The sequence below is a fragment of the Danaus plexippus genome, chromosome 6, assembly GCF_018135715.1.
Source record: "Danaus plexippus chromosome 6, MEX_DaPlex, whole genome shotgun sequence".
Lineage (NCBI taxonomy): Eukaryota > Metazoa > Arthropoda > Insecta > Lepidoptera > Nymphalidae > Danaus > Danaus plexippus.
In genome coordinates, this window is record NC_083540.1 from 1,759,311 (window position 1) to 1,787,032 (window position 27,722).

General features: G+C 33.8%; 2 protein-coding genes across 3 annotated transcripts; both read right to left on the reverse strand.

Moving 5' to 3' along the window:
• Positions 1-1,294: 1,294 nt before the first annotated feature.
• LOC116779231 (apolipoprotein D-like) lies at positions 1,295-9,770 on the reverse strand. 2 transcript variants are annotated; one of them, XM_032673436.2, is made up of 5 exons: positions 9,632-9,770; positions 3,775-3,900; positions 3,399-3,529; positions 2,422-2,606; positions 1,295-1,496 (listed from the first exon to the last, which is right to left on the reverse strand). In XM_032673436.2, exons 1-5 carry the CDS (start codon positions 9,632-9,634, stop codon positions 1,357-1,359), a joined length of 585 nt encoding a protein of 194 aa, XP_032529327.2. In that variant the 5' UTR covers positions 9,635-9,770; the 3' UTR covers positions 1,295-1,356. The 2 variants fall into 2 exon arrangements, with proteins under 2 accessions (XP_032529327.2, XP_061385933.1); XM_061529949.1 differs by lacking the exon at positions 9,632-9,770 and adding an exon at positions 5,280-5,393.
• A 3,121-nt stretch (positions 9,771-12,891) lies between these two features.
• LOC116778696 (uncharacterized) lies at positions 12,892-26,721 on the reverse strand. The gene is made up of 57 exons (XM_061529943.1): positions 26,534-26,721; positions 25,560-25,716; positions 25,223-25,397; positions 25,009-25,112; positions 24,781-24,927; positions 24,596-24,713; positions 24,358-24,433; positions 23,663-23,730; positions 23,492-23,505; positions 22,798-22,932; positions 22,602-22,726; positions 22,469-22,519; positions 22,265-22,376; positions 22,078-22,202; positions 21,946-21,996; positions 21,767-21,878; positions 21,562-21,686; positions 21,428-21,478; positions 21,257-21,359; positions 21,052-21,176; positions 20,928-20,978; positions 20,739-20,859; positions 20,545-20,669; positions 20,420-20,470; positions 20,199-20,301; positions 20,002-20,126; positions 19,838-19,885; positions 19,631-19,739; positions 19,436-19,551; positions 19,316-19,366; positions 19,143-19,245; positions 18,946-19,070; positions 18,796-18,846; positions 18,652-18,709; positions 18,497-18,582; positions 17,751-17,780; positions 17,554-17,674; positions 17,335-17,477; positions 17,213-17,263; positions 17,025-17,136; positions 16,822-16,949; positions 16,682-16,732; positions 16,495-16,603; positions 16,297-16,421; positions 16,171-16,221; positions 15,981-16,092; positions 15,773-15,903; positions 15,654-15,704; positions 14,857-15,567; positions 14,639-14,785; positions 14,422-14,549; positions 14,241-14,354; positions 14,114-14,172; positions 13,925-14,034; positions 13,616-13,745; positions 13,461-13,551; positions 12,892-13,380 (listed from the first exon to the last, which is right to left on the reverse strand). The coding sequence occupies exons 1-57, from the start codon at positions 26,604-26,606 to the stop codon at positions 13,126-13,128; spliced, it is 6,330 nt and encodes a 2,109-aa protein (XP_061385927.1). The 5' UTR covers positions 26,607-26,721; the 3' UTR covers positions 12,892-13,125.
• Between the last annotated feature and the right edge of the window lie 1,001 nt (positions 26,722-27,722).

Consider the following 27,722-nt stretch of genomic DNA (forward strand, 5'->3'; position numbering starts at 1 on the left):
AACATTATGGTTTAAAATTTTCTGCAGATGGGAACTCTGTCATTGAAGGATTTGTAGATGCTGATTGGGGTGGGAACACTATTGATAGAAGATCCTACACGGGTTTCTGTTTCACTTTGTCAGGTTGTGTAATTTCTTGGGAGACAAAGAAACAGAAGACCGTGGCTTTATCAAGCAGTGAAGCCGAGTACATGGCTTTAACTGAAGCATGTAAGGAATCTCTTTATTTAAGAAATTTACAGTTTGAAATAACTAATAAGAAGTACACTATTGAATTATATAATGATAACCAGAGTGCATTAAAGTTAACTCAAAATCCAATCTTTCATAAGAGAAGCAAACACATTGACATACGTTATCATTTTTCTAGAGAATGTGTAAATAATAATATTGTGAATGTTAAATATTTACCATCAGCTGAGATGCCAGCTGACTTACTTACAAAGAGCTTGTGCTCTAATAAGCATTATTATTTATTGGATAAGTTGGGGGTTCAGCACATATGTTAAAGTTAATAATTGTTCATTATACTGATTTTTATCAATATAACATTGTTAGATATAGTGGGGGTGTAGAAAAGTAATATCTAAAATGTTATCTGTGAACTTGTGCTGCCATCTGTGATGGTTTAGTTAACGTCAAAACTACTTTAAATAAAAACGTTAGTTCTGTTCTGCACTAAATAGCGTTGTTTCATTATAGTAATGTGTGTTGATATAAGTACAAAAAAAAATCGTAATTTATTTTAGCAGGTTATTGTTGAAAACTGGCTGGTTAATCTTACAAGGTACCTACCTATCCGACAAAGCCGTCGGACTTAAAAACGTTAAAAATATTTTGAGCTTTAAGCATTTAGGAATTAATTATCTTGCTTCCACTAAATAGCTCATTCAATCTCTCTTTATATTATTTATAAGATAAATGGGAAAACTTTGCGACTGTCAGTTATTTGTTACTCTAAATAACATAAATATCCAAATGATTTTGGGTGCAATTACGTATAATAGTAATTTTTACATTTTAGTCCGTAGCTTAGAATACGAATATTCTCAAATTATAGTCAGTTCTGATCACAAAACTAAAAAAAGTATTTGTTTTTTTTTTGTTTTCAAGATAATATTATTTTATCTCAGCACTTGTGTCAATGTTTGACGACATTAAAACGGTATCTACATTTTTAATAACTACCTCTAAAACGTTTATTCAATGTCTTATCATAAGCCTGTTCTTCATAACAAAACGGTAGCCATTTAATATGATTGTTTGTGTGAAAAGGAAATTAACAACTATTGAATTAAATTTATACAAATGTATTTAATTTATATGATACCCTTTGAATTTTAGTTTAGAGTCAATTTAAGAATCCTCGGAGCAGTTTGTTTGATCCGTCCTCATGAAGTAGGACCTGTTGATGTTGTTCTTGTCAGCGGCGGAGTAGGCCTCGTCCAAAACCGATGCTGAAGGCTTTCTTTGTCTAGTCAGGATCCAAGCATTTCCTAAAATAAAAACATTCTTCATTAAACAACTTGATAATATATAAACATACTTTAGTATTACTTAAATTCAATGTATCTTAGTCTAGATACAGACTAAGGCCTGTGAGCTTTCGTCGCGAAATGTAACACGAAATTTCAAAGTTTGTAATGATCATTTAAAACAATCAATAAAACATTGTATTGAAATAAAATAAAAGAAACATAAAAATACATAATAATTAAAAAAAATTAAAAGTTTGAATTAAAAAAAAAACTGAAAAAATATTTATGTATTATACCCATGATAGTCATTTCGCTGTTTTTAGAATTCACTACTTTCTACCGGACTCGCTTTGTCGTTTCACGCCAAAGATATCGTTTCAAACATACCCAGGTGAGGTTATTATATACTTCATTAATGCCGGGCGTAAATTTCAAATACCACTAATAAACGCAAATATAATGGAAGGTTACTTCACAATTATGTGACCTCTATAAACATTCAACGCTATTTTAGTTGTGTGCTCTGTCTGAACAACTCACAGACAACTGTCAAACAACTATTACTTATTTTTAAGTTACTTAACAAGGATTAGTTAACAATTAATATACATGAGGTAAAATTTTCTACATTTTAATAAATAGATAACCTTTTACGCAGTATGAGAAAACATAAAAAAATACATTAATGAAATGGGTAAGCTCTCATATTATAATTACCACTTTAAAAAGTTTATTTTATTGCTACTACTACAATATTTTACTTTTCTTAACCGTATTTTGATTTTACTTGAGTATGTGGCTATACGATATGCATGTTTAATACTCACAGGCGAACAGTATGTACAGCTTGCAGCATAATAGCTTAAGAGTTTATAAGGCGAATTAATTTTTATTGATATATGTAATACATATTTTGAGGAGTCGTGGTTAACTTGGTACGTACTTGTATGAAATATCCCAAAGTCGTAGCAGCTCCATATTAGAGCGTAGGAGTCATAGTCTGTGCTCACGATCCAGTAGGGGGCCGGTATGTTGACCGGCAGAGAAGAGAAGGTCACTGATAGCTTGGCTGGCTCCGAGCGACTGACTTGAACAGCTTCACCGGTTATAGACTTTTTCGTGCCGGTTCTTTAATATAATTTTTTTAATAAGCAAAGGCTCTTTACAAAAATATAAAATAGCCTATTTAATTTTGAGAATGATTAAACTTATATTATGATAACTTTCACATGGTACGCCAGATTTAAATGATTTAAAAAGTAATTCACGGATACTGATGTAGGCTTGAAAACGAAGTAATTTATTTTGATAAGACTTAATACCGTATCTATGTAAATAGCTTTTCAATAAACGATATAGTATAGACATATGCCACCGCGGACTATTCCGTAGACCCATATAAGATACACAATTTCACCATATATTATTTTGTTATATCTCAAGGACTTTAGGCAGCATCTGCGTTAAAAGCTCTCCGACGGCTCATTTTTCTCGACATCTTCAACAAATATGTACATCCAAATAAATACAAAACTTTAACAAATTATATTCTAAAACCTTCCTCCAGAATCATGCTATCGAGCGGTGATAACTGTTTGATAAAAAAGCATCTTACATGCAAAAAAATCAACTTAAATGCAAATCCAAAGGTAGCAGGTTCAAACCTGCTCGTGTTTATTAATTTTCCATTGTAGATTCTCTTATTTTAAACTATAGCACAACGTTGCTTTAATGTTAAAAACATAATTGTAAGATTTATAATCTCTCAGTTATCAGGTATAGAAAATATAGATACACTATATAATTATAGCGACAGCAAAGTGAATAATTTGAAACAAAATAGCAACATCACCCTGTCACCGAACTAAAAGTAATCATTGGTAAATATATAACTAGGAAAATATTAAATATCAAACTTACAATAAGCTGAATTGCTCGTTGACAACACTGATGGCGCCATTATCCTTTAGTTTGTAATTGGCGGTGATGCATGTACCACCGAGCTCAAATGCTGCGAAGTATTTTTCAGCTTCGTACCATTTCCCCAAATACTGAAAGGCCGTGTAATCATGTTATCCAAGAAAGGTTATGTCAGAAACAGTAAGGACCATACAATTATTGTGAAATATTGACATAAAGTTGTAATACCTTCTTAAGAAAACTGTTACAAACAGAAAGAAATTAAATTATTTTCACTTTTTGCAATAGTTATTTTATTACTCATTCGTTCTGTGTCATATCATAATTATATTGGCCTGCCAAGTAAAAACTATAACAATAAAACAATTAGACTCACACGGCTGGGATCAAAGTCGCTCATCGCGGCCACATCAGGGCATGCTCCTGGGAACAAAATCTGTGCCCTGCAAGCTGTCCAAGACAACCCGCACAAGAACACAGCTATCGCGCGGATCACGGACATCTAGATAACAAAGAAATAAGCAAAGATCTATTGAGCAATTGCTTAAGTTGGCAGTGACTTGAGAAATGTATATATATCCAGACAATATCATGTACATATTCAGATTATATGCTAATTTTATGTAAATACATACAAGAAAAAATAGTTTGCACGGAAACAAAAAATATTTTACAGTAAAAATTTTTTTTGCGGAATTATCGTTCAGGTGGAAACACTGACTGTCATGACACACGAAATATTAAAAAAAAACTACTTGAAAATGTGCTTACATATTCAAATAATATAGTGCCTGGAATGAGTACCTAGGTACCTGTAAATCAACATTCACGTTCAGGCATACATTACCTATAAAAGACCTTACCTAGATATAATAATAAAATAAATGGCTTCAAAAAAACTTTTTCTACTCGGTATATTTCACTATAATCATTAGTACATAATATATGTACTACCTGACAAACACTATAGAAATCTTTTATTTTATTTAATAAGTCTGAGAACATTATAATTTATATTTAATAGCATTTTAATACCAGTGTTTTCTTGATAATTTATTACGGAAAAATCTAGAAAGCAGCTATACAGAAGGTCCAAAATTTCGACACGTTGTGGACACATGCCTATCAAATAAAAAAGAGGCAATTTCTTTTGCGGTTGCCTATTTATATGAGTGGGCCAATTCTACCAGAGGAGCAAAGGTTAATGCATCTCAACAATTCTTATTTCTCCAGCCAAATTGGCTCGTGGAAGATCCCGTATAAATTATACAGAAACATTTTAAAGCCAAAGTTTTGCAGTCTGCAATCTCATCTAGAGTAATTAAAATAATATGCTATATAAAATCATTTATTAGGTGTATTTTAAATTCTAAGAAAATTATATTTCAATACTATAAAACAAATTTTTTTTTGGAAACAAATAAATTACTATAAAATTCGTTGAAATAAGTCTACGAGTTTTGAACAACGAAAACAGATAAAATATAATATTTAAATTATTTCACGTCCTAGTAAACACACTCTAAACACACCGAACGGCTGAACTATTGTGTTATTTTTCCCTTTCTTAGCTTATCCACTAACTTGGGTAAACTATTTGTAATATTTAAATGAAACTAGTATAATTCGGATTTACTACGCGGATTTTATTATTTAAAAACTACATAATCCCGACGTTTCGTCGTCTGCCCGTGATCACGGTTGCTGCAAAGAAACCGAAACGTCGGGATTATGTAGTTTTTAAATAATAAAATCAGCGTAGTAAATCCGGATAATACTAGTTTCATTTAAATGAATACTCGCGAAAATCTTTGATCTCGTTATTTGTAATATCTGTATTACTAAATATAAAAGTAAAAAGTTGAAGTTTGTAAAACTTACCGTTTATTTTCTTCACCCCAAAACAGTTTGTTTTCTAAACAGTGTAAGTACGTAAAATTCTCAGTGACAATTTAAAATATTATAATAATAGCCAGGCCGTTCATCGACAGACTAACAGACAATATCTTTGAACAGAATTTAAATATAAGCTGATAAAAAGTTTAAATTCTTTGTATATCAGTTTTGTAGCAGAACTATTTCTTAATCAAATACCCAACCTTTTAAAAATAAGGCTGGGCAATGTACATCAGATACAAGGGAACATTAGTTGTATAATCTTTTAAAATTATCTATATTATTATGGACGTAATATTTGCCAAGTAAACAATTAACAAATAGATGAAGTGGTTATTCGCTAAGAGATATTTCCTTGGCTTTATTTTCCTTATAATAAAAATATTTTTCTTAAAAAATTTTGTTGCAACGTAATGAATATTCAAATGACTTGATAAATATATAATTATATATGTTTTAAGTTTTACAAGAACCTATGTTAATAGTGTGTGACAAGACCAGACATATATTTCTGTATTCGAAAATTTTAAAGCGCGTTGTGTTAATAGAGCTTACGGTTCCTTATGAAACCAACATCCCCAAACACCATACTATGACGTAACATATAACGTCAATAAGTATTACGAGCTCAGTAACGAACTCAAAATGGGTTCATCCCAAATTTTTATACGGTAGAAGTGGGAGCGAGAGGTGTATCAGCTTTATAACCAACTAGAAGACTTGGGCCTGTCCAGAACTAACATCAATTCTTTCTTGGAACGTACTTCGAAGACAGCACTAGTAGGTTCATTTCAAATTTAGTAAGGTAGAGAGAGGTTTTTGGACAGCGGAAGTGAGCGTTTAACCTACACCTGGGTGGGCGAGTCCCCGGCACTGTTAAAGCTCCTCCGTTGTACCCTTGGAATGCTGAGAAGTTTCGTCTCATGAATGGTAACCTGTTAAAGCTCTGTATGTAGTGGGACGATGCAAACTTGTGCTAAGCATTCCGTACAGTCGTGAATGTTTGTAATTTATGCCGTTGGCTAAGCGCACTATTTCTATTAATTATTCTACTACACTTTTGACTTCGTGTCTTACTTTAAATCACAAAGTGTGATGTTCAAAAAGATGTCAAAATTATAATAACAATGACTCAGTCGCCATTGTGTGATAATTACTCGCTTCCATAACGTTCCCTATCTTTTGTCTGCTTATGTGTTACGTGCGTGAATAATTTTGTATGATCTATATATAGAGAATAGATTAATGAACTTTTGAACCATTAAGTAATATTAGACTACGTATATTACGTTTGAGTAGATTTGTATGTTAAATTCTATTTTTATAACGCAATTATTACACCTATTCAGCAAATGTAGTCGTATTTTATATAACATTATGCAACAAACTCAGTACACAATAGTAGTAGGAGTTATAACCCTTGTTATTTTAAATACGTTCTGCATAATAGTTCTCTTCGCTTTATTATTTATAAAAAAATAAGTATTTCCAAAACTTTGCATAAGGTACTTACAGTTATAACTCGACTTACTTATGTCATGACTCCTGGCTCTCGACTGGAGTGCGAAAAATATAGCAAGTTAGAAAATCTAGACAGATTGTAATACAATACAATAATTTCATAGTTTATCAAAAGTGGATCGGCGCGTTTCGAGATCACACGTGACGGTATTAACGTAAGTGTGAATGAAAAAAAATGCTGCTCAATTAGTGTGACGATCAAAATTTATATTATGGGTACAAATAATGGTAATGTATTAAGTTTTTAGGCGAAAATGTCTTCTTTAACTAGACCTTCTAGTTGTTACCTACCGGCTACCAGATCACAGTCTGGGGTATTGGCGATTTTATTTTCAATGATGTTTCACTAAACCCGATTCATATTCTCAGTGCTAAAGAAAGAAAAACAAGAGGAGAATAGTAAAATACCATTAAAATAATCTGTTATTTTAATTCAGTAAACAAAAAATTCAACGAAATGAAAAAAAAAATATCTACTAAAAAGTTACCAAGTATTTTTTTTTTTTTCAAAAATAAGCCTCCTTGTTCGTAGCAATTTAATTTTTCTGGCAAATGTATTACTGGTCTATTACTGGATACAGGTATTATCTTAATATGAGAGTAAACAATTTCTCATTTACTAAGATGTAGCTCATCTCACGAATAACTCAATTATAAATTTCTTATATTGATTCATACGACATAAGTCGGATAGGATTTCTAAGAAGAAAATCATGTAAGCTGGTGATAGACGGGTAGTTCAAAAACATACTGAGCTGAATGAGAGTTTGTATAATTTTATTCATAAATTTAATTACTGAGATTGCTTAGGACGGATGGGCCTTCAAACCTTTCTAATTCGACAAAGATGTCAAGGACATGTGATACTTGATCTCTCGAATTTTATTTCATACTCTTATATATATGGGGATTTGTAATAAGAAGACCAGCAATATTAAGAACGATTAGGTGATTGGGGACAGAACAATTAGTTAAAGTAACAGTCCTAGTCACTCATTTTAATATGTACCAAATAAATTCCGAGCTGATGATTTGTGACTGGTGGTGACGCCGGGGATAAATGAATGTTTACTATCGTTTAATAATAAATAAAAGGTAATTATTAATAAAATATTTATCTGACTGCCACACTTACTAAAAATTGTATAAAAGAAGTCCCATATTTACGTAGTGATGCAATATATTATAAACATATGCATACAGTATACAAAGTTATTGCAAATTTTAAGGTGTACTTGAAGTAACCTAATATTTTCTATATTCATTTATACATAGAAAAATTTTAATGAATTTTAAATAATGATATTTCAAAACCCAATGAATTTCTTCTGAAAAAACTTAACATCTTTTCTCGTAGACCTAAATATGCGAACGATATCATGCAATAAATAACCAGGTTTTATTTTCTTAATACATTCAAATATTTTTGAGATCATAACAAGAAAAAGAAGATTTGAGAGCTTTATTTACAAGAATAAAAATTCCATTGAGGTCCTTTACGAAAACCGATCAAAGGAAATAGTGATCTCAGCATTAACAACTATTAACACAGCATTTGACGTCAGACGAGAGCAAACAAGTGTAATATAAAATATTGGGCGTAATAACACGATGGTTCTAATATTGTGGACAAACTGTATCAGGATAGAAGCGATATGATACACTAACTTGACCTCTGTTCGTATGAGAACATACACTTCAAGAAGGATTTCATTTTAACTACGTACCGACAGTAAAACCATCAAGCATGTCCTTTGATTTAACTTCACGATTTTTAATTTATATAATTTCTCCGAGTCGATACTATTCTATCTACTACTTTATGATTCGAGAATTAAAGTATAAAATTATATTGATAAATCGCGTATTTATCAACAGTAACGATAATCTCACATTCACATTTATTTGATGGATGTAGGTTATATTATTTCATTTAAACAAATATAAGCTAATATATTGTTAAATATATGAATATGTTTCCCGACGAGGATCATTTTTGTGCTATCAACTTCAATCGCACCGACTAGTAATACGTCGTCAAAGCACTAACGATTTAGAGTTTCTCGTTATAAGTTTTTTGCAAGATATAAATTACATTTGAAGAGCCTAAATATCGATTAATATATAAATAAAACTCATTCATAATGTAATATTAATTTCATAAAATTGTTGTAGCGTTAAAATCATCTCTGAGGTCATATTTTTTGTCACCATATAATTCACTCATCAGCAAATCATTTCAAGGTTTCAATAGTTTAAACTTTTGCTGATATTAAAATGTTTTTTGTGATTTAGGGTTCCGTGTGACACCTCACGAGTTAAGGTCACATCAAGTTGTTTGATAATTATAAATATGCTCATTGCTCATCACGAGACTCCATTGTTACTCTACATAAGGAGAATTGATAGTTTCTATAATATTTTTTTATTTGTTTAAACGTCATTAAACCAAAAACCAAAAAACTTATGAAATTTAAAAAAAAATATGAAATCATATAAAATAGTTTAACAAAAGTACCGACTACGGGACCTTCGACACGCCCTTGACAGGTTTTTGTATGTGTATATAATTAGATAATAGATGTACAATATATAATCAACATTAAGTTTAAAACGAATGGAAATCAATATTTTTTAAAATTTGTAAAGCTCAACTTGAAACAAAATGCTGTTAGTATAACTTTAAAATTTTATTTATCTTTCGTTACCAAATGTTTTTTTTAATTTACAATTTACAACAAAAAACATTAAATTACAGGGAAATAGTTGTTGTCAAAACACAAAAATTAACTAAAATTTATATACACTATACTTACCATAAACAATTATTTTTTCCAAACAGATACAACACATTCAGCCACACACTGCACGCATTAAGCCAGCGTCCTTGTTAATGGTTAAGAGAAGACTGCCAGTGCAATACCGAAAATAAATACGATGAGAAATAATAAAGATTTATTTTAGGCATCCTATTAAGTTATACAATACGTTCTAATGTAATTTGACCGTCAAAGTTTATATCAACCGGAAGTTGCCGAATAAATAATCGAATTTATTAAAAAAAAAATTACCTCATAATTACTTTGATAATATTTGAATTTAAAAAACCAGTTACGACGATAACAAAGGAATATTCAACAAATTTCACGTTTATAATAAGATAATAAATATAAGAGTTGCATGTTTTTTTTTCGAATAAAACATACCAGAAACAAAACGCTTTAGTTTTTTGTATGCAAGAAATAAAATGCAAGATTCAGGCTTGACCTCTTCGTTTATGGTCTTTTCGTCTGTTTCAAAATTATCATTCGCAGCTCCGATATAACGTTTCATATATTTGATTTTTAATTCGATAACTCATTCTTAGATCATATATTTAGTTTATAAAACAAATTTCCATGTTGTAACAAATTTTCAAATCAATAGAAAATAGTTTACGGATAGTTATTAAATTAAAACGACTTGCATTCCACTTCAGCCAAAAAGTTTACTCTGCAATGGCTATTGAAACTCACTACATATCGTCTAAAGGTCGGTACTCGCCCATAATTAATTTACTGTTTTTTAAATGCAATGTTTGACATTTAGTGACAATACACACATTGAGAAATCTTCATGGATTGACTTATTATAAGAGTTTATCGACCTAATGTTCCGTCTATAATTTTCATTTTAAATGATTAAACTTAATTCTAAAACATTTGATATAAAAAAATTGTTAAGTGCACTTCTTCTCCTTAAAAACTTGAATAGTGTTACATTCCACATTTATAGATCAATAAAATTCTTTAAAAATGGATAGCAAATGTTTGCTTTACGTAATAATATTATCATTTAGGGAGCAGTACCTAGGTCCATACGCACTAACTTCTCCTCCAATCCGTTATTAGTCAAAGCATACGACTGTTCCCCATCTCCCAACTCCCCGATAGACAAGAGGCGTCCTAAAAACGTCGTCTTAGACCCTGAGGACAAAATAACAACAGACCATACAGACATGAGACACAAATACCCCCACTACCCAAAATTACCACACCAACACACACCGCTTTCGCCGGCAAAGTCGAGGGCCCATTTCTTACACGTCGCTATCCCATCATCCGATGCCATCCTCCTCTTGAACCAAGTCTTAAATCAAGGTCCGGCCTCTCAGAGGCACCCTTGGGACGGGCGTACCCCCCCGTGCCATTCGTGCCCGAATTTAACGGGTAGGACCCATCGGGCCACCCACCTTTCGCGGTTACGATGTCAAAGCCATTAAGGCTAACAGCTATAATCAAATCGAAACAAAAATCCTAACTTCTCCATTAACTTAATATAAGCGCCATCTATGCTCGCTTTATCTTCAATGTAAAGTTCAAAACAAAACTCATTAGAGGGAGTTACTATTGATTATATGAAAATGTATGATATGTTTCTAATATAATTATTTTAAAGCAAAAAACATTCAAAATTTAAAAAAAAAATAATAATAATAAGATGCAATTTTTATGTAAAAGTAATTTTTATTGTTGAATGAGTGAGTTTTGAACAAAGTATCCAACAAATATATTTACTAGTTCTACTATTTCAACAAACATTTCGACTGGGAGCGTGGCGTCTCCTGTAATCCGGCTACTCGGAGGTCGGGTGCAGAGGATGGTTTGAGGTTGGGAGTCCTGTTACTGTGTGGTCCATGTTGACTGGACGTCCACACTAAGCCTGGTATTAATATGGACCCCCCGGAGGAGTCTGGGGGGTGCAGGTTAACTAAGGAGAGGCGAATCGGGCCAGGGGGGAAACCCAGCAGCCAAAAGTCTCCGTATCGGGCAGTAGTGGGATAGCGGCCGGGAGTGGACGCTCAATAACAGCCCGACCAATACAATCAGACCTGTTCCTTTTTGCCATATTATTTTTATAGAACTTGTCATTTAAAAATGTCTTCTCTCCATCTATCCGATGTCAAAATCGCAGGGCCCCTAGACCTTACGTATTTTACTGTAGAAGGTAAATATGTAAATAATCAATGTCTTAGTGGTAGTGAGTTCTTTTTATTTTATTTTTTGATTTACAGATCGTTACATGATTTCTATTAAAGAAAAGTAAACGTTAATCGTATCATGATTTGTAATATGTGAAAATTAGTCATTCTGTAACTTTTAGTAAAACAAAAACTTAAATTACAACCAATTTATAATCAATGTTAATCAATTACTTTTTCTATAAAGTTATTAAGTTGCAGTGTAAACTTTGGATGGTTTTATAATTATTTACTAAAATTTATGTAACGATTCTGAATTATTTGAATGACTGAGATTATTCATCGTAAGTTAATATTTAAAATTAAAGACTAAATGTAATGACTTCACAAAACTATTTATACTTATTCGGAAAAGTTAATGGAGAAGACACAGTACTCAGTAGTGTGGGAGCTATCAAGAGGGAGGAGGAAGCTTATCTAATTACAAGTACAAGTTAAAGTGTAAAATAAAGTAGTGCACTGAGTGCGAGTGCTTTATTAGTAATACAGATAACCCGATTGTTGAAATTAGTGATAGAGACCAGCATTCATGACGTCACAGTTCTTAAAAGACAAATTGGACATAAAATAAACTTCGTACAATTATTTATGTACGTTATGTTAATTTTGAGTTACTGGAAAGAAAACGCAATTTAAGAAAAAGATTTGAGAATAGAATTATTGTCATAATAGTTATCTATTGTAAATTTTCATCGTCCAACTAATAAATATAAACTATTTTCCGTTTTTTTCTTTTTTCATTTAATAACCTACGGTAATCGTTAAAAAGGACAGAGATTAATAAATTAAATCCTTTGAATGTTTTGTATATAGTGTGATAACATCCGCCCAGACTGAGCCTACAAAGTCATCCATTGTTTTAAAGTTATAAACTTTTATTTCTGTACCTGAACCACTAGAGAAATTTGAATGAATAAAGCCAGTCTACTTTTGTCTGTAGGTCTTTATACGGTCAAAGGTCCAGACATGGTTATAAATTAATAATAGAACATATTTAAATATTATTTAAATAAAACAAAACTATGTAATAAATCAAAATATATATATGACGTCAAAAAATTCACAACCCCTCAAAAACATTATATATATATACCATATCAAACCTCAAAAATATTACACAAATTCATTGCAACATAACAATTCACATTCCACAAAATCAAAGGCAAAAAATCTGAGATAAAAATGTCCGCGAATAAGGAGAACGATTCTCGAGTTCATTCTCAAAATTTCTCTGTTTAAATATAAACAGTTTTTATAATTACAACTAAACCTAAACGCAATTTTTGCATGTCAGTCATCTTGAGCCTCAACCAATAGCTCATAACAGTTGAAGGCGAAGGGTCGTCCAAATATTACAACATGACAGCGGTTGGCTGGTGCATGAACCGCACCTACGAGATGCGAACCTCTGTAGTGAACTCGCCCTATAAGTACCCCCGGTGCCACTTTCACAGCGCGGGCCGCCATGGACCCCGCCGTAGACGCTTCCTCCACAACCGTCTCCGCCCTCCAAGCAACCCACGATACATTAGCGTTACACATCACCTGCACGTTATAGGACAACTCTATTACACGTCCTGCTAATAGGAGAAGGATGTTTATATACATAAAAATAGTGTATTTACTTGGTATTTTGTATAATAGTGCACAGCTCCGTCCGCGTAAATAACACAAGAATGCTTCGAGGGATGCAAGGCAGCTGGTAGAACGTTGCACCTAAATTAAAACACATGAGCACCTCCATCATCTGTGTATTAATGATACAGTACATCTTTAAAACCTGTGTGTGCTTCTCGCTAGCCAGATAACTTCCCCGTCGTACACTCCAGCCGCCACCGCACCACTTGGTACAGCTCCGCAAGCACTTACCACCCAAACTGGGCCGGGCTCGCCCCACGACGGTAACCACTCTGAGAGAATATTTCGGGATATATATAATAAAAACAGAACTAGTACTAATTAAACTTATCCCTGTTTCCTGCCCATCCTAGTTTCCCGCCCGTACTTATCAAAGTTCATCATATACAAATATTTACACAGTTTTATGTTGGTAGTAATACCATAAACTAGCACATTATGTAACATTTACCTTCAATGAGTGTCCTGTACTTTTGTTCCCAGCAACCTTTTAAATGAGTGTTATACTTAGTCCAATCATTCATATATTCCTCTACCTTCATCTTGAAATGTCTCCACTTTCTACAGTCACAAATATGTAAAGTCAAGTATTAATATACATAGGTATACCAAAAAACCTTGGTTAGTGTTAATGACTTACAATTCATGTAAATATAATTCCGATTCACCGGTGCTTTTTATATCATCAGTTTCTTTAATCTACAAGGAAAGTACATGTGAATTGCTCTAGAATTTATGGCTTACAGTAAAATATTATTAGGACTTACAATTAATGTGATCCATTGAGTCCATCTATGAAACATTTTGATGATATCCAACATCTCTTCCTGACATTCCATGTAGGCTTCAGTTTTTACTGTAGCTCGTGTTGGCGAAACAATCTTAGTGGAAACACATTTATTATTTTTTATCCATAAAATGAAAATAAACTTAAAGCATACAACCCACTTTCTTGTCCCTATATCTTAAAGCCAAACGAAGAGTCAATTGGTGGCTAAAATTGTTATATTGTCTCCATTGAAGAGATTCTGTTGCAATCCTCCTTTGAAATGTATGCCAAGATTGCTTCGCTTGTTCTGTTTTGTTTGTGGGAAGTTCATACATTCATATTAGTATAAATATCTCAAAAGCTAGAACATTTAGTTGTTTCGTTGTATCTTCGTACCTGGTGTAAGATTGGGTTGACTCTCATAATTGATGGCGCGGTCTATGTTCTCTTGTATCCATTCACGCCAAGCCTGAACGTTCCACATCAGACTTACCATCATTGCATGCCAATCACTCATTTCGTCAGTAGTTACGATTGGCGCTCCTGAGAAAGTTACAGAAGATACAATAAACTTGACTAAAAGATAAAAACTCTAAGCCAGAAAAAATATTTACTAGAACTATATCCACGTTTTGACACTGATAACCTTCTCGACTCCCTGACAGGCTTAGTTGATGGAATATGTGATAAATCGATATTAGGGTGTACTTTTGCAAACATTGTTGTTGGTGTCTGCCAAAATTGTGTTTCTGACTTCGTGGATACTGATTCCAAGTTATTGCTCATTGGAGTGTAATAGGAGGGCGTTGAAGTCTCCTGTTCCATCTTGTTAGCATCCTCACATGTATTTATAGTTTGTATTTCTTGAGTTAGGATTTTCGCGACGGATGGAGCTGGTGTTGTCGGTGGAACATTTGTGCCAAAATAGTCAGCGGTCGGACTCTCCAGCTTACTAACATATTTATTAAAATGGTGACGCCCGGTGGGTTCCGTCGAATATAGAAGGTATGAGGTTGTGATATTACATTCATCTGTCTTGTCAGGAGCGGGACACGGTCCCCTCTGAGCTTTCTGTAATGCACTCCGTTTGGACGGGCACTGAGTTATGGACATTTCAATCCCGGGAGCAAAAGCCCTCGAAGACCCAGGGCTGATCCGTAAAGGTTGTGCACCGCCCGTCAGTCCCACCAGCTCCGCAAGAGCCTGCGCCGACACGTGCCTTGAACATGTGCAACACGGACGAGCTACACGACGGAGAATCTCGTCGCACCAAAGTTCACATTGGACGAACACATTCTTCATGCATTTGCAGACCTTGATCAACTCTAGAAACGACAAAGACAATTCTTCGTATAGCATTTCATTATAGGTTAATACGAATGTAATCAGATACTTATTATGAGATACTTACTTGGTTGTAAGAAGTGAACTGCTAGATACATGGTCGCATCTTCTATCACATCTGTACAGTGGAACAAGTATAACGTTGTTTTGAATAATTATCTATATAGTTCATTGGTTCAATCTTACCATCCATGTATTCCTTGTATTTATCTGGTGTACATGAATACATGATATTCCGTAATTTTATTTGTATTTTCCTAGCCACGACGGGATCTGCGCTAAGCACGTTTATTTCATCGGCCGTCTTGGGTCGTAATCTGTCATAAGTTGAATTCGTTATGAAATCCTGAGTGTGGGCAAGTTTTTTTATACGAAATCATATTTATAATCTTACAAATCGGCGCCGTCACTATAAGTCTTTCTAAGAGTACCGTGCCGTAACAGAACATTGCTTCCCGCCTTATCCATATTCTCTATTAAAACTTTTAATGCTTCAGTCTTTATTACTGAAAAGAAATATATTACGTGGTAGCTTGTCTAAAGTGCAACTATAAATTTAGGATCGTTAATAAATTAAAATGTACCTTGCAACATTATGTAAGACACGAGAAGACGAGCGGAATCAGATATCACACCTACGATAAAGTAAATTTATTAGTGCTGAAGATGTTAAGGAGAAAACAATAAAATATTTTTTTTTTGTAACTCACTATTCATAACACTTTTGTTTGTAGTATCGTTCGACATTAAAGTTTTAAGCTTTCCCTCTGTTGTTGATTGCAACGAACTATTGGGGAGTCCTATATGATCTTCATAAGATGTCAACTGTCGTAGACTATTTCGAATACATTAAATTAAATCATACAATATATAATTTAAAACAAGTTGAGTAATATATGAGTACGAACTAGCAAGCAGCATCCTTATAAGTCTTTGGTATGTTTCCCTTAATTAAAAGGCTTTCCCCAGCAGTCTCCATTTCATTTAGCAGCGACACGTAAGCTTCAATTTCTTGATCTAAATAAGAATGATTTAAGAGCAAATATCTAACTTTTTATTACAATCAAGGATATACCTACTAGTTAAATAACTCACCAGGTTTAGTTACACACGCTGACAAATAATCTGAGGCGTCTTTAATATGATCTGTATAAAACAATTATTATTAATCATATTCATAGTGTGAATTTAAATATTTTTAAACAAATCTTTCCTATAAAGAAATTCTGTCCGACCTTTCATCGCCGAGGTCAATTTGCGTGCCATTGATCTGCATCTTATCATATCTTCCAACTTTTTCGTCAAGGTATAGGACACTTGGGAACACGGCTCTTTCACCTCCAATGACTTCGCTTTCTTTAACCTAACGTTATTTCACACAAAAAGGACATTGTTAAAAATAAATAATGGTATAAAACCTTCTCATCGCTTGTTGTACCTTTGTGCTGCAAAGAAGAATGTTTCCGCGGCACCCTCAACCTCTACAAGAATTTCATTTCCTCGTTTTTGCATTTCTGATATAAGAGCAATTTGTACCAAAGCCTTATAACCTGTAACATAACAGTAGTATTTATTGAACGAAAATGATAAGGAATTTCTTAAGCTTGAAAAATATATTTTCCTCACTCTTTGAAACGAAGTACTCGGACAGAATCCGCGAACATTCGATCACCACATCTATGCAAAGGGTAAAATATTTATAATAATTCCTATAGTAAATTCATTTACTTATTATAAATGCCTTATACCCTGCATAGCGTCGTACATCTCGTCGGGGGTATGTTTACTGACGAGAACATTAAGTTTCCTCTCAAACTTCTTATGTAGACGAGCGGTATCACCGGATTCTTTCACAGACTTATCAACTTTCATCGGGGGTTTCATAGAAAGCCTAGCGATTTATGGAAGCAAAATTCTTCAATAATAAAATCATATTCGACAAAAGTAATGATACGACAGTTATTAACCAATCAGAAGCTTGGGTGTGAGTGAGCTCTGCATGCGGTTGTTTATAGAAAACCTCGCCTCCACGGGACTTTAGCTGACGGTGGAGTACTCCAAGGGCCGCCTCACGCTCAGGATCAAACTCTGTATATATACATCTCAAATAAATTTTCAACATTTAAAACCAGATACACAAATAACAAGTCAGTTCATTTCTTACCACCATCACCTCTCCTCCCACCAGAGATTCCTGTTGTAAAACAAGAAAGTTATAAGAGAGTCGTACTAGCGTCTAGCAAACTTCATTCTAAAATTTGAAAAGCGAAGAAGCGCCAAGCCGCACATTATACAGACACAAACAGCGCCCTAGTCATCGTAAAATAGTTTTTCATATTTCAAATGCAAATACTCGTATATCAAGTCATCTCTTAACACGGTACATTCTCTTGTCACGCAAGAGCAAACGCTATGAAACAAAAAGTTACAAGTAAACCCATCGTATATTCGATTTGTTTGGAATAACCTCGCGTTAGTTTCACTTCTTTATCTTAGTTAGCTTCAGACTTCCGAGATGTCTATTGTGATATTCAGTAATGAGAAGCATATGGATATTTTGCTCTCTATATCAAGGTAATAACGGAAGTCGGTTGCGAAAAGTACATAATTCATGTTTGTACATCAAGTCAATATTAAAAAATAAGTTTCGATATCCATTTTCTTTCGGGGGCCGACTCGTCATACGTATCCGGCTAAGCCCCTTGGATAACTTTTTGCAAGGCAAAAAATTCAACTCCGTTGGGTCAAAGCAAAAACCTCCTTCAAACATGTTATTCATTCAAGTCCGAATGGTACATACATACTGTGATTAAATAAATATATGATATTTTGAAAAAAAAAGTCTATAGGTTACTCCCTCACAAAACGCCTTTTTCTTATGTTAGGTTCACTCACGGGCGTTTTTATCACCTTTCATTGCTCGCCGTCTTCTCGCAACCGCATCTTCTTCCTCCCTCCGTCTTCGTTCTTCATCAGATTCTCCGGTCGCTTGTACTCTGAAATTGAATAGAAACATGAAAACAAACATTTTGAACGTGTTTTATACTATTTACTTAAAATAATACTTTTGACTCGATTTTCCAGATTTTTTCCAGTCTGCGAGACCTTTTGCATCCAAACCACCTGGGATATCAAATAAATGTAATGGTTACCATTTTCAAACTTACAATAGTCCAAGTTCCATTTTTTTTTTGTTATTCTATACTTACATTCTTCAGTTGCAACCCCAGCTATGTATTTTACAGAGATGTCCGTAGTTTCTACAAAATATATTTGTATAATAGTGGGTATAGTGCAAAAATATGATTATTCAAACCAATTAAGTGACAACGCTAGGTCGTTTCACTGTTTAAACCAACCGGGTAGATAATCTTTCGCTATTCCAGAAGCCTTTTCAGTTGATATTTTTCTCATACTATCCTCTGCTTTGTCGACTAAAATTGGGGAGGGATTTTGACCCCCAAAATGTTCTGCTGATGCCAACCTATAAGTAATAACTCCAATATATGTACATCTCATAGTATTTGTGTATAATTATTATTTGTATTGTACATACATGTCTGCCGTTTGACCGTTAGTTTTAGAAAATTTGCCAACAGTGAGAAAGTCTGCATCCTTGTCTTCTTTCATTCCATCATGTAGAACTTTCATTGCAGCGGCTATCCAAATTACAAAGTTATATGTAGTTATGAACTCCCTTCAAATTTTAATTTATATAAATGTTCTTACCTCTTCCCGGTATAAGATTAGATAGATGGGCTGACCCTTCATTTGCCGGCTCTAAAAATGATGTGTAAATTTCAATTGATACTAACACTAGTTAAACAATGACATTTTGATTAACCTCACCTTTTAACACATCTTGTAATTTTTTATCCGGTATAACAGACCTAACTTTTTGCAGTAATTGTTGTTTTTTTGTCTCATCTTTAGCCTTAATGTCTCCGGTCGGTGCCTTCAATATTCTGATTACAAATGCATTATTCGTCAATATGCCCATTGAAGCAATTGTATAGTAAATAATTTTGACGGAATCACACTTACTCTTCACCACCTTCGGTATACGTTATTTTATAGAGGCCGTCCTTGCCCAATATTTCATTTTCTTTCCGCGCCATGAGGTCGGCTAGAACCTGTCTCTTTTCCTGTTCGTCTATACAACAAATAATTAATTGTTTGTTCGTTTGTTACATAATCACAGAACCTGTTATTATATAAATAACCTCACTAAAGCGTTGTTTAATATCTTACTTTCAGGAAAAGGAGCTGCCAAAAACTTAGACGACTCATCGACAATTTCTGTAAAAGTGATACAAAAAATTAAACAGAATAGTGAATTTAAAATACACGGTTCAAGTAAAGAAAAATGGATTAAAATTATTAGTAAAATAACCTATATCAAAATAGTAATTTACCGGGCATTTGCTTAGCCAGCTCTGGTTCCGGTTTCTTTTCTGTTAGATTTGTTAGTTTTCTCCTCACAGATTCGTATACACCCTTATCAACCTTATCGTTCGCCAACGTGGGCGCATTTTCTATCCTGCAACATTATTTATTGCATATATTTTGTTAGCCTCGTCTTCTTCTAAATGGTATCATATTTCAAAGTCACCTCCTGGCGCCATCCTTGTAAGTCTGCTGGTATCCTTGTATTTTTCCTAAAGGAGCTTCACCTTCTTCTTTCATCAAATTAACTAAATGTTCTAATGCTTCACCTTAAATAACAAGTATACAGTGAATATCCCGCAGTTGGCCGAATTACCACTAAAGGTGTAGTGGAGTTAAAATCTGCAAGATCATATTACTTTAGTTAAAATATTAAATTAATCTTACCTTTTTCGTAAGCCACCTTCGCTAAATGTTTACTTGCATCGTCCATTGTATCTATAAAGAAATTTCGTGTCACAATACCATTGTAAGGATCAATTAAAATATAAGGATGACTTCCAAAGACTTACTGCTAATGTTGGAAGTGATTGTCGGCGCCACCCTAGTTGGAACTCCGCGTTGCAATTCGGACGCTATTTGATATTTTAAATCATCGGCTTTAGGATCATACTCTAACGGACCGACATATTTTAATCTACAAACGTATAATTATTTATAGAGACACTGAAAATATAACATTTTCAAAACATTATAAAGTCCCTACGTTTCACCGCCATCATCATAAGTCTGCCCATACGATTTGTATTTGGACAACGGTCTAGACCCTAGAGACTTCATTGCTGCCGATAAGAAGTTTAAAGGATATCTTTCGCCAGCCACACCACCTAATGAAATACATAGAATCAGCAAAACAAAGCTAGAACTGCCTGAAATTATATATTTCTTCACTTACTTCTGAGTGCAGTCGGCTGCGATAAATATTTGGATGCGTCCTGTATCACAGCTGGAATAAAAATATTTAACATTATATTTTTTTCGTTTCATAACAAAGACTTTGTTCAAAATTCAGCGAATACCTTGCATTGGCAGTTTCATGTCAGGTGGTGTATTAGCTTCCATGTCTTTGTGTAACTTGACTTTTGCTTCGTCAGCAATATCTTTTATCGGCGTAAATGGAATGAGGACAGGCGCTGCTTGAATCCTATAAAAATTATGTGATAATAGATTATAATGGATGCATTAATTCACAAATTTATAGAAATAAAATAGTTCAAATATTACTCCTCAGCGCCCTTGCCATAATTCATTGAATAGTTGTCCCTTTTGGCAAGCTCTTTACTCGGATTTTCTTTCATCATCTTGATTAATGATTGCACAGCCTTGTCTTTTTAAAAATAGTAATTTAAGAAAATCATAAATTTAAATATCCGCGGAATAAAAATCCATACATACCTCTATCTCTCACAAAGGCGGACAAGTAATTTGCACATCTTTCAACAACCTCTGAAAAACGAGGAAAGATTGTATTCAGTATGTACTTTTTAAGACTTCAACTCTGAGAGCGTATAAGTTTGTTCTGTTGTTACCTTGCATATCGTTAGCCAAACCCTTCGGTGTGACTGTAGCGACTGCCTTATGGAGCTCAGCCGCGAACAAAGGTGCGGTTTTGGGGTCCGGTTTGACCCCACTTAGACCGGGGGCTGACTTTAATCTAAACGTTATATTATGAATAACGGGAAGATTTATTAATGACTTAAATATTTAATAGTACAAATAAAGATAATTTTTTACACGTAAGCGGCAGCAAATTTTGAAGATAACACTTCAAAATCAGGAGTGAATGCTTCTCCTCCGTTATTTTCCAATTCTTTTATCAAAATGTCAAACGCCGGACCGCGTTCAACTGATGACAATAATATCATTTATAGTGTTTGTTAATAATACAATATATTGAAATTTACACAACTTACTTTGGTCCACCGCACATTGGGATAAATACTTAGAAGATATATCTAACGTCTCTGTAAAGAATACACAGGATTTTATTTCATTGCTAATTATTTTACAACGTGGTCTTTTGTTTTATTATCAAAAATAGTAACCCGTCATATCTGTTTTCAGTTCTGCTGGTGTTTGTTGATCAACCAGCTTGGAAAGATTTGAATGAATTTCTTGCGATAAGTTAGGGTCGTCGTGGTCACTTTCTAAACCACGCGATTTTTCCAATCTAGAAAAAATATATATTTAATAATAGTGAGTAATCTTTGGAGTAATGTATTTCAGTCTTACTCTGTCGCCCCTTCGCTGTAAGTGCGTTTCGCTTTGCCTTTATCATATAGCTGTTCGTTCCCTTTTCCATGCATAGCCTTCACCAATAAACGAAATGCAGGTCCTTTGTCCTCTGACATTTGAAAATAATGATTAACAATCTATTCCTCACAGAATAATTTGATCGATTCGGACGTGTCTTTTATTTATGAGACTAATACTCACTGTTAAACTCTGCGTTTTGTGCCAAATAATTTGAACAAATATCCACAATATCTAAAAATAAAGAGAATTCATTAAGAAATCCAACTCGATTTTTTATATTATTTTTTTTTGTTTTGACTCATATATCGCCTACCTTTCATAAATGGTTCAATTTTTTCCGGTGTGTTTGGTTTAGCGACAGCGGCGAGATCTTCTTTTAACTTTTTTGCCAATGTAGTATTGAACTCTGTAGCCTCGAAGTCCGTCGCTTGTTTCAGTCTAACATGCATATTAAGTTTTATCATTTGGCAAATGAACTTTAATAATAACTATATTAATAAAGCACTTGCTCGTCGGCGGCCTCTCCGTATGTTTGTTGAAATTTTCCGTGTGACAACAACTGCTCATTTGAATTCTGATACATTGAATCGATCAATATCATGAAGGCCTCGAGCATCTCACCTTTAAAATTCAAAAAAAAAATACTCGTTCTTCAGGCAAATATTTATTCCATAATATAATCATATTTTTTACGTACCTTTAAACTTCAAGTACGCCGATTGAGCTGGAGAATATAAAAGTGTTAATAATGCTATTTATTACAGGTATATAATCTGTGGCGCTGAAGTAATATAAACAATACGCACGTCCTTTTAGAAGACCACCCTGAAAAAATATATTAAATTAAAAAAAATGTAATCGACCCCCCACAACCCTCGAGGAATCATCCTTCATTGTCTTCAATACAAATGAACGATACATTTTGAAATATGAATTGTACCAGATAATGAAGAATGATTCTTTTCAGTAACAAGAAAATAATATCCACCAAATTCTTTACCTTTGTTCACTTGTATTGAGGACAGAAAGAATTCCTTTAATGTTGGGAAAAAATGAGACGGCATTTACGTTAGAAATTTTACAATGTTTTTTATTTATTTTTAAAGTTTACATTCAGTGTCATATTAATGGCGATAGGACTTCACATTTAAGTAATATTATTTATTATCAAGTCGGCGCAGTCGGTTCCGGTCTGATTATAGCGTTTGCTTTAAGGACTGTCTCCAAATTTTTATAGCGTTCCATTATTTTAAACCTAGATATTCTACTATTGCGTTGTATCTCGAGGTCCATTACCTACGTGTATTTGATAAAGTTGTAAATATATCAAGTTATAGTACTGAATACGCCTCGATGAAAGATCTATATACTCACATCGCCCATCATGTTAAGGAAGTCGTCTGTGAATCCAATGTTTCCTGCTTCACCCGCTGCCAAAAAATCTGAAACAATAAGAATAAACTTCAATCAAATAACATAGTACATACATCGTCGAAGTTAAAACGAAACTCTTAGTATGAACACATATTTGGTATTGTCCTGGTATATTACGTATCTATTCCTTGTCCTTGGCTATTTCCGTGGTCGATGTAGCTGGGGTGGTAGCGGTGGTTGTGGCGGGAGTGGCAGGAGTGGTGGCAGGAGTGGAAGCGGGAGTGGTGTTCGGTGTTTGGGCTTGTGGAGAGACATCACTGGCCGCCCCGGGACCCGTCATAGAGTGGGTGGAGACGCCCTCGGGTCCAGTCATTGCTTGCTGCACTTCTTCTCGCGCAACGACGTACAAGGATTTAACATTAAAAAAATACCACGCCAAAAATGAAGATCCGCGCAACATCCGAAGAATTATGAGTTAGCTTATAAAGGAAATTAAATTAATTATTTGGCAAAAAAAATCGACTTTGAATGCAACTGTCACATCATTTTTTTTTTAGATTAATATACTTATATAATTTTGTGACTTATTGATGGAACAATTGTCTCAATTTCCATTACATTATCTCGTAAAAACGTTTATAAAAACCTGCCACATATTGCTGCAATTTTTAAATAAAATCTATTGAAATACTAACCTTCATCTTCATCAAAGTCCATCATCAACATGCGGTCTTCACTTTCGGCCAGGATTTCGTCGATCCAAACAGCGACCTTCATAAAGATCCAAAAATAAATATTATGAATACCGCTTACATAATAATATCGGCACAAAATTTATTTGCACTGTTTTCTTCTATATTAAAACAAAGAGCTATTTAAAGTTATAATAAATAAGTTTGAGGAAGAAATCGATTCAAAAAACTAATCCCATACTTTATCCGACATCTCCATCAGAAACTTCGCTTTAGGATGTTGAGAGCGTCTGGAAGGAGTCCTGGTGTGCATGTGCGAGCAAATGTCATCCAATATAATATTTGATAAGCGCAACATCCTGACGAAATAACATAATTAAAATCGTTAAAAAACCATCTTTGATTAGCCGGTAATGTTAAGCCTACCCGTCTGCTAGAGCATAGGCACCAGGCCTTGACAGTCGTTGTTGGATTCCACGAGCGAAAGCAACTGTAGCATTCCGAGCCCACACGAACCGCTTGTCTTCGCACATAGCCAACATGTCCTTCTTGACTTGATTCACTCCCCGTGTTCTATAATGTAAGGGCATTTTTATAAAGTTTTTTTTTTGTTTATAAAGTCTAAACCCACGCTTACTATTAAAAGGAACGTACATGGCAGTTTTCTTCTTAGTCTTTCGTAGATTGACGAAGTATTCGTAGGCCTGATCCGGTTTGAAAGGTTCATCAGCATCCAACATACCTCGCAAACGAGAAATCTGGAAGGGGTATTTTTTTTTTTTGTAATATCATATTCGATTTTTATACGACATTTATACATTACACAAAGTAATGCACGTGTTAATTTTCTACACGTTAGGTGTCTTACAGTGTCAGGTGGTAATATTTCTGCATGTTCTCTCCATAAGTAAATAATATTTCTTCTAAGCGGCTTGGCCATTCGTTCAAGTCGATCAGTTAGCACGGCGCCGTGCCGACGCAAACAGCGAGCATGAGCTCGAGAAGCCCGAGCTGACAGCTTCACATCTGTTGCCTTTGGTCCTCTGGAAAAATGTAAATCAAACAAATCACTTCGTCTATGAACAGAAATAGTGATTGAACTGATTTACGTTTCGAAAAAGTAAAGAATATGTCACCGAATAATGTGAGTCATGCAGGTAATGATAAAAGTATTTTATTCGTTTGTTGTAATAAGAAGTGAATACCTGGGTCTGGCTGGTTTTGGCGGCGGTCTTACATATCTCTTGGGGGTTTGCTTGTGCTGAACGCGAAGATCTCGACCCGCCATGATGGTGTCAGCCACAGAAGGCGGCGCTGGCTCTGTGGCGTATGGCGGGTACGGAGGGAAGCCTCCCGGGGATGCTAGTATTATAATTATGTATTGCTTATTATAATCAATTAAAATCATTTATAGAGAACTTAAGACAAATAAAAACTATATTTTAGAAATTTTGCTTGCATTTTAAATGGATTTTTAAAACGACGTCTCCTAAATAATTCACACAGATACTAGTTAGTGACACGATATTTGGTCAACATATTATATAAACGTAGTGAAACTATAATTCTTATACTCTAAATATAAGTAGGTATAAGATGTAGATGAAACAAAAAGAAATAATTGGGATAAATATAACCAATGGATTTAATGTAGACAAGGCTTAGAAACTTATCATAGATAGCAGAATTAAGAGCAGAAAACTCTAAAGGACAAATCTTTTCTCGAATGAAATATGAAAATTTTGAATATTTATTAGAATAAATTGCGTCTGTAATACTTTTTTCTGCTTTTATTTCTTCAGTCACAGGATAAACCATTAGAAAGCTTTAGGCGTTCTACAAAATATGCTTTTTTGTGGTCGACTTATTAATTCCAAAGCCCATTTTATTCAGACAAACGTTGTTCTAAGAATTAAAAATTCAAACCAGTTCGAAAGTTTTTACAGACACTTAGATACAACATGTTCTCGCAAAAACTGATGTGACTATACATTATCGCAATAAATATTGTACTAAGAGACACTAGATAAGTATAACGTTTAGTGTAGTAGTCCACACATACCAATACACTACAGTGAAGTGTCTAACACTAAGGCTCAAATTCGACCAGAGAATATTGTTTTATTTAAATGTTTTATTCGTGAAATCCTAGGAAATTCTTGTGAACCACTTATCTTACCTTGGCCCACTGAAGGCGGCATCTCACTAGCTGCAAACTCAGAAGCTGATCCTGACGGGGCGGCCTCAGACATCTTTTCAGATTATTTTTGGAGAAACTGTCCTTCAAGAATTCTTTCAATATTGTTTCATATAAAACATCACTATGTATGTTGCTTGTTGTGGGATTGTGTTTAAACAATGTCAATAAAACAGTTCTGATTTGAAATTAAAAAAAAAATTCAAAGAATATCACTGGCCAGAGTATTTTTGGAGAATTATTATTTGTGTAGGTATATTTTGGCTGATAAAATGTTAAATTTTAGCTCTATTGCCTTAAAATAGTAAAATTTTAAAGTTCGGAGTTACATTGTTTCACTTTAATAACTGTGAACAAGTTTCTTTTTGAAAAGAATCTCGTTAATAAATAGCACCAACCATATGTACAGTGGTGGGTCAGACTTTTTGTCTTTTTTACTACTAGGCTCAGAGATTTTTACGGCCCCCATACGTTTCATTCAGTGATCTATCTTATAAATAATAGTTAGTCATTCGACATTAGTTGTAGACAGAAAAACAAAATGAAAAAAGCAAGTTTTAAAATTTTTATCACATTTATTTCTGTAAAACGATAGTTAATCATTTGGGAGCAAAGAATTTGCTTTCTTCGAACCAAAACATTATTTAAGACGGTAAATTTGATATCATCATAAATTTAAGTTTCTTGCATAAAAACACATAGAAATCTTGATATATTCATGACTGACCTCGATTAATTTGACTACGATCAGAAATTATCATTAGTCGTTGAAATCATGACTGGTTTGGCAGTCGTCAATAGCCTTGTTACAATACCAGCTATCAATGGAATAATTGAGACGTTACTACTTTTATTCTAAAAAAAATAATTAATTGTTTGTCACTTCGTACAACAAACCCCAATGAAATTAACGAAATGGAACACGCAAGGAGATTGTATTGTGTGGAAAATTCTTTTGATTGCTCGAGTTTTTCAGTTTTTATTTGTTCTGTATTTAAATAATGACGCAGGAATAAATAAAACCATAATTAGTTTTTTAATCTAGAACAATTCAGTCGAAGCTGTTAAATTTTATAGCATTCCTAAGTTAATCCCGGATCGTGTCTCCTCCATTCTACACGACACTGGCAGAATATACTGTACACGTCTTTGCACGGATGAAGGCCACATT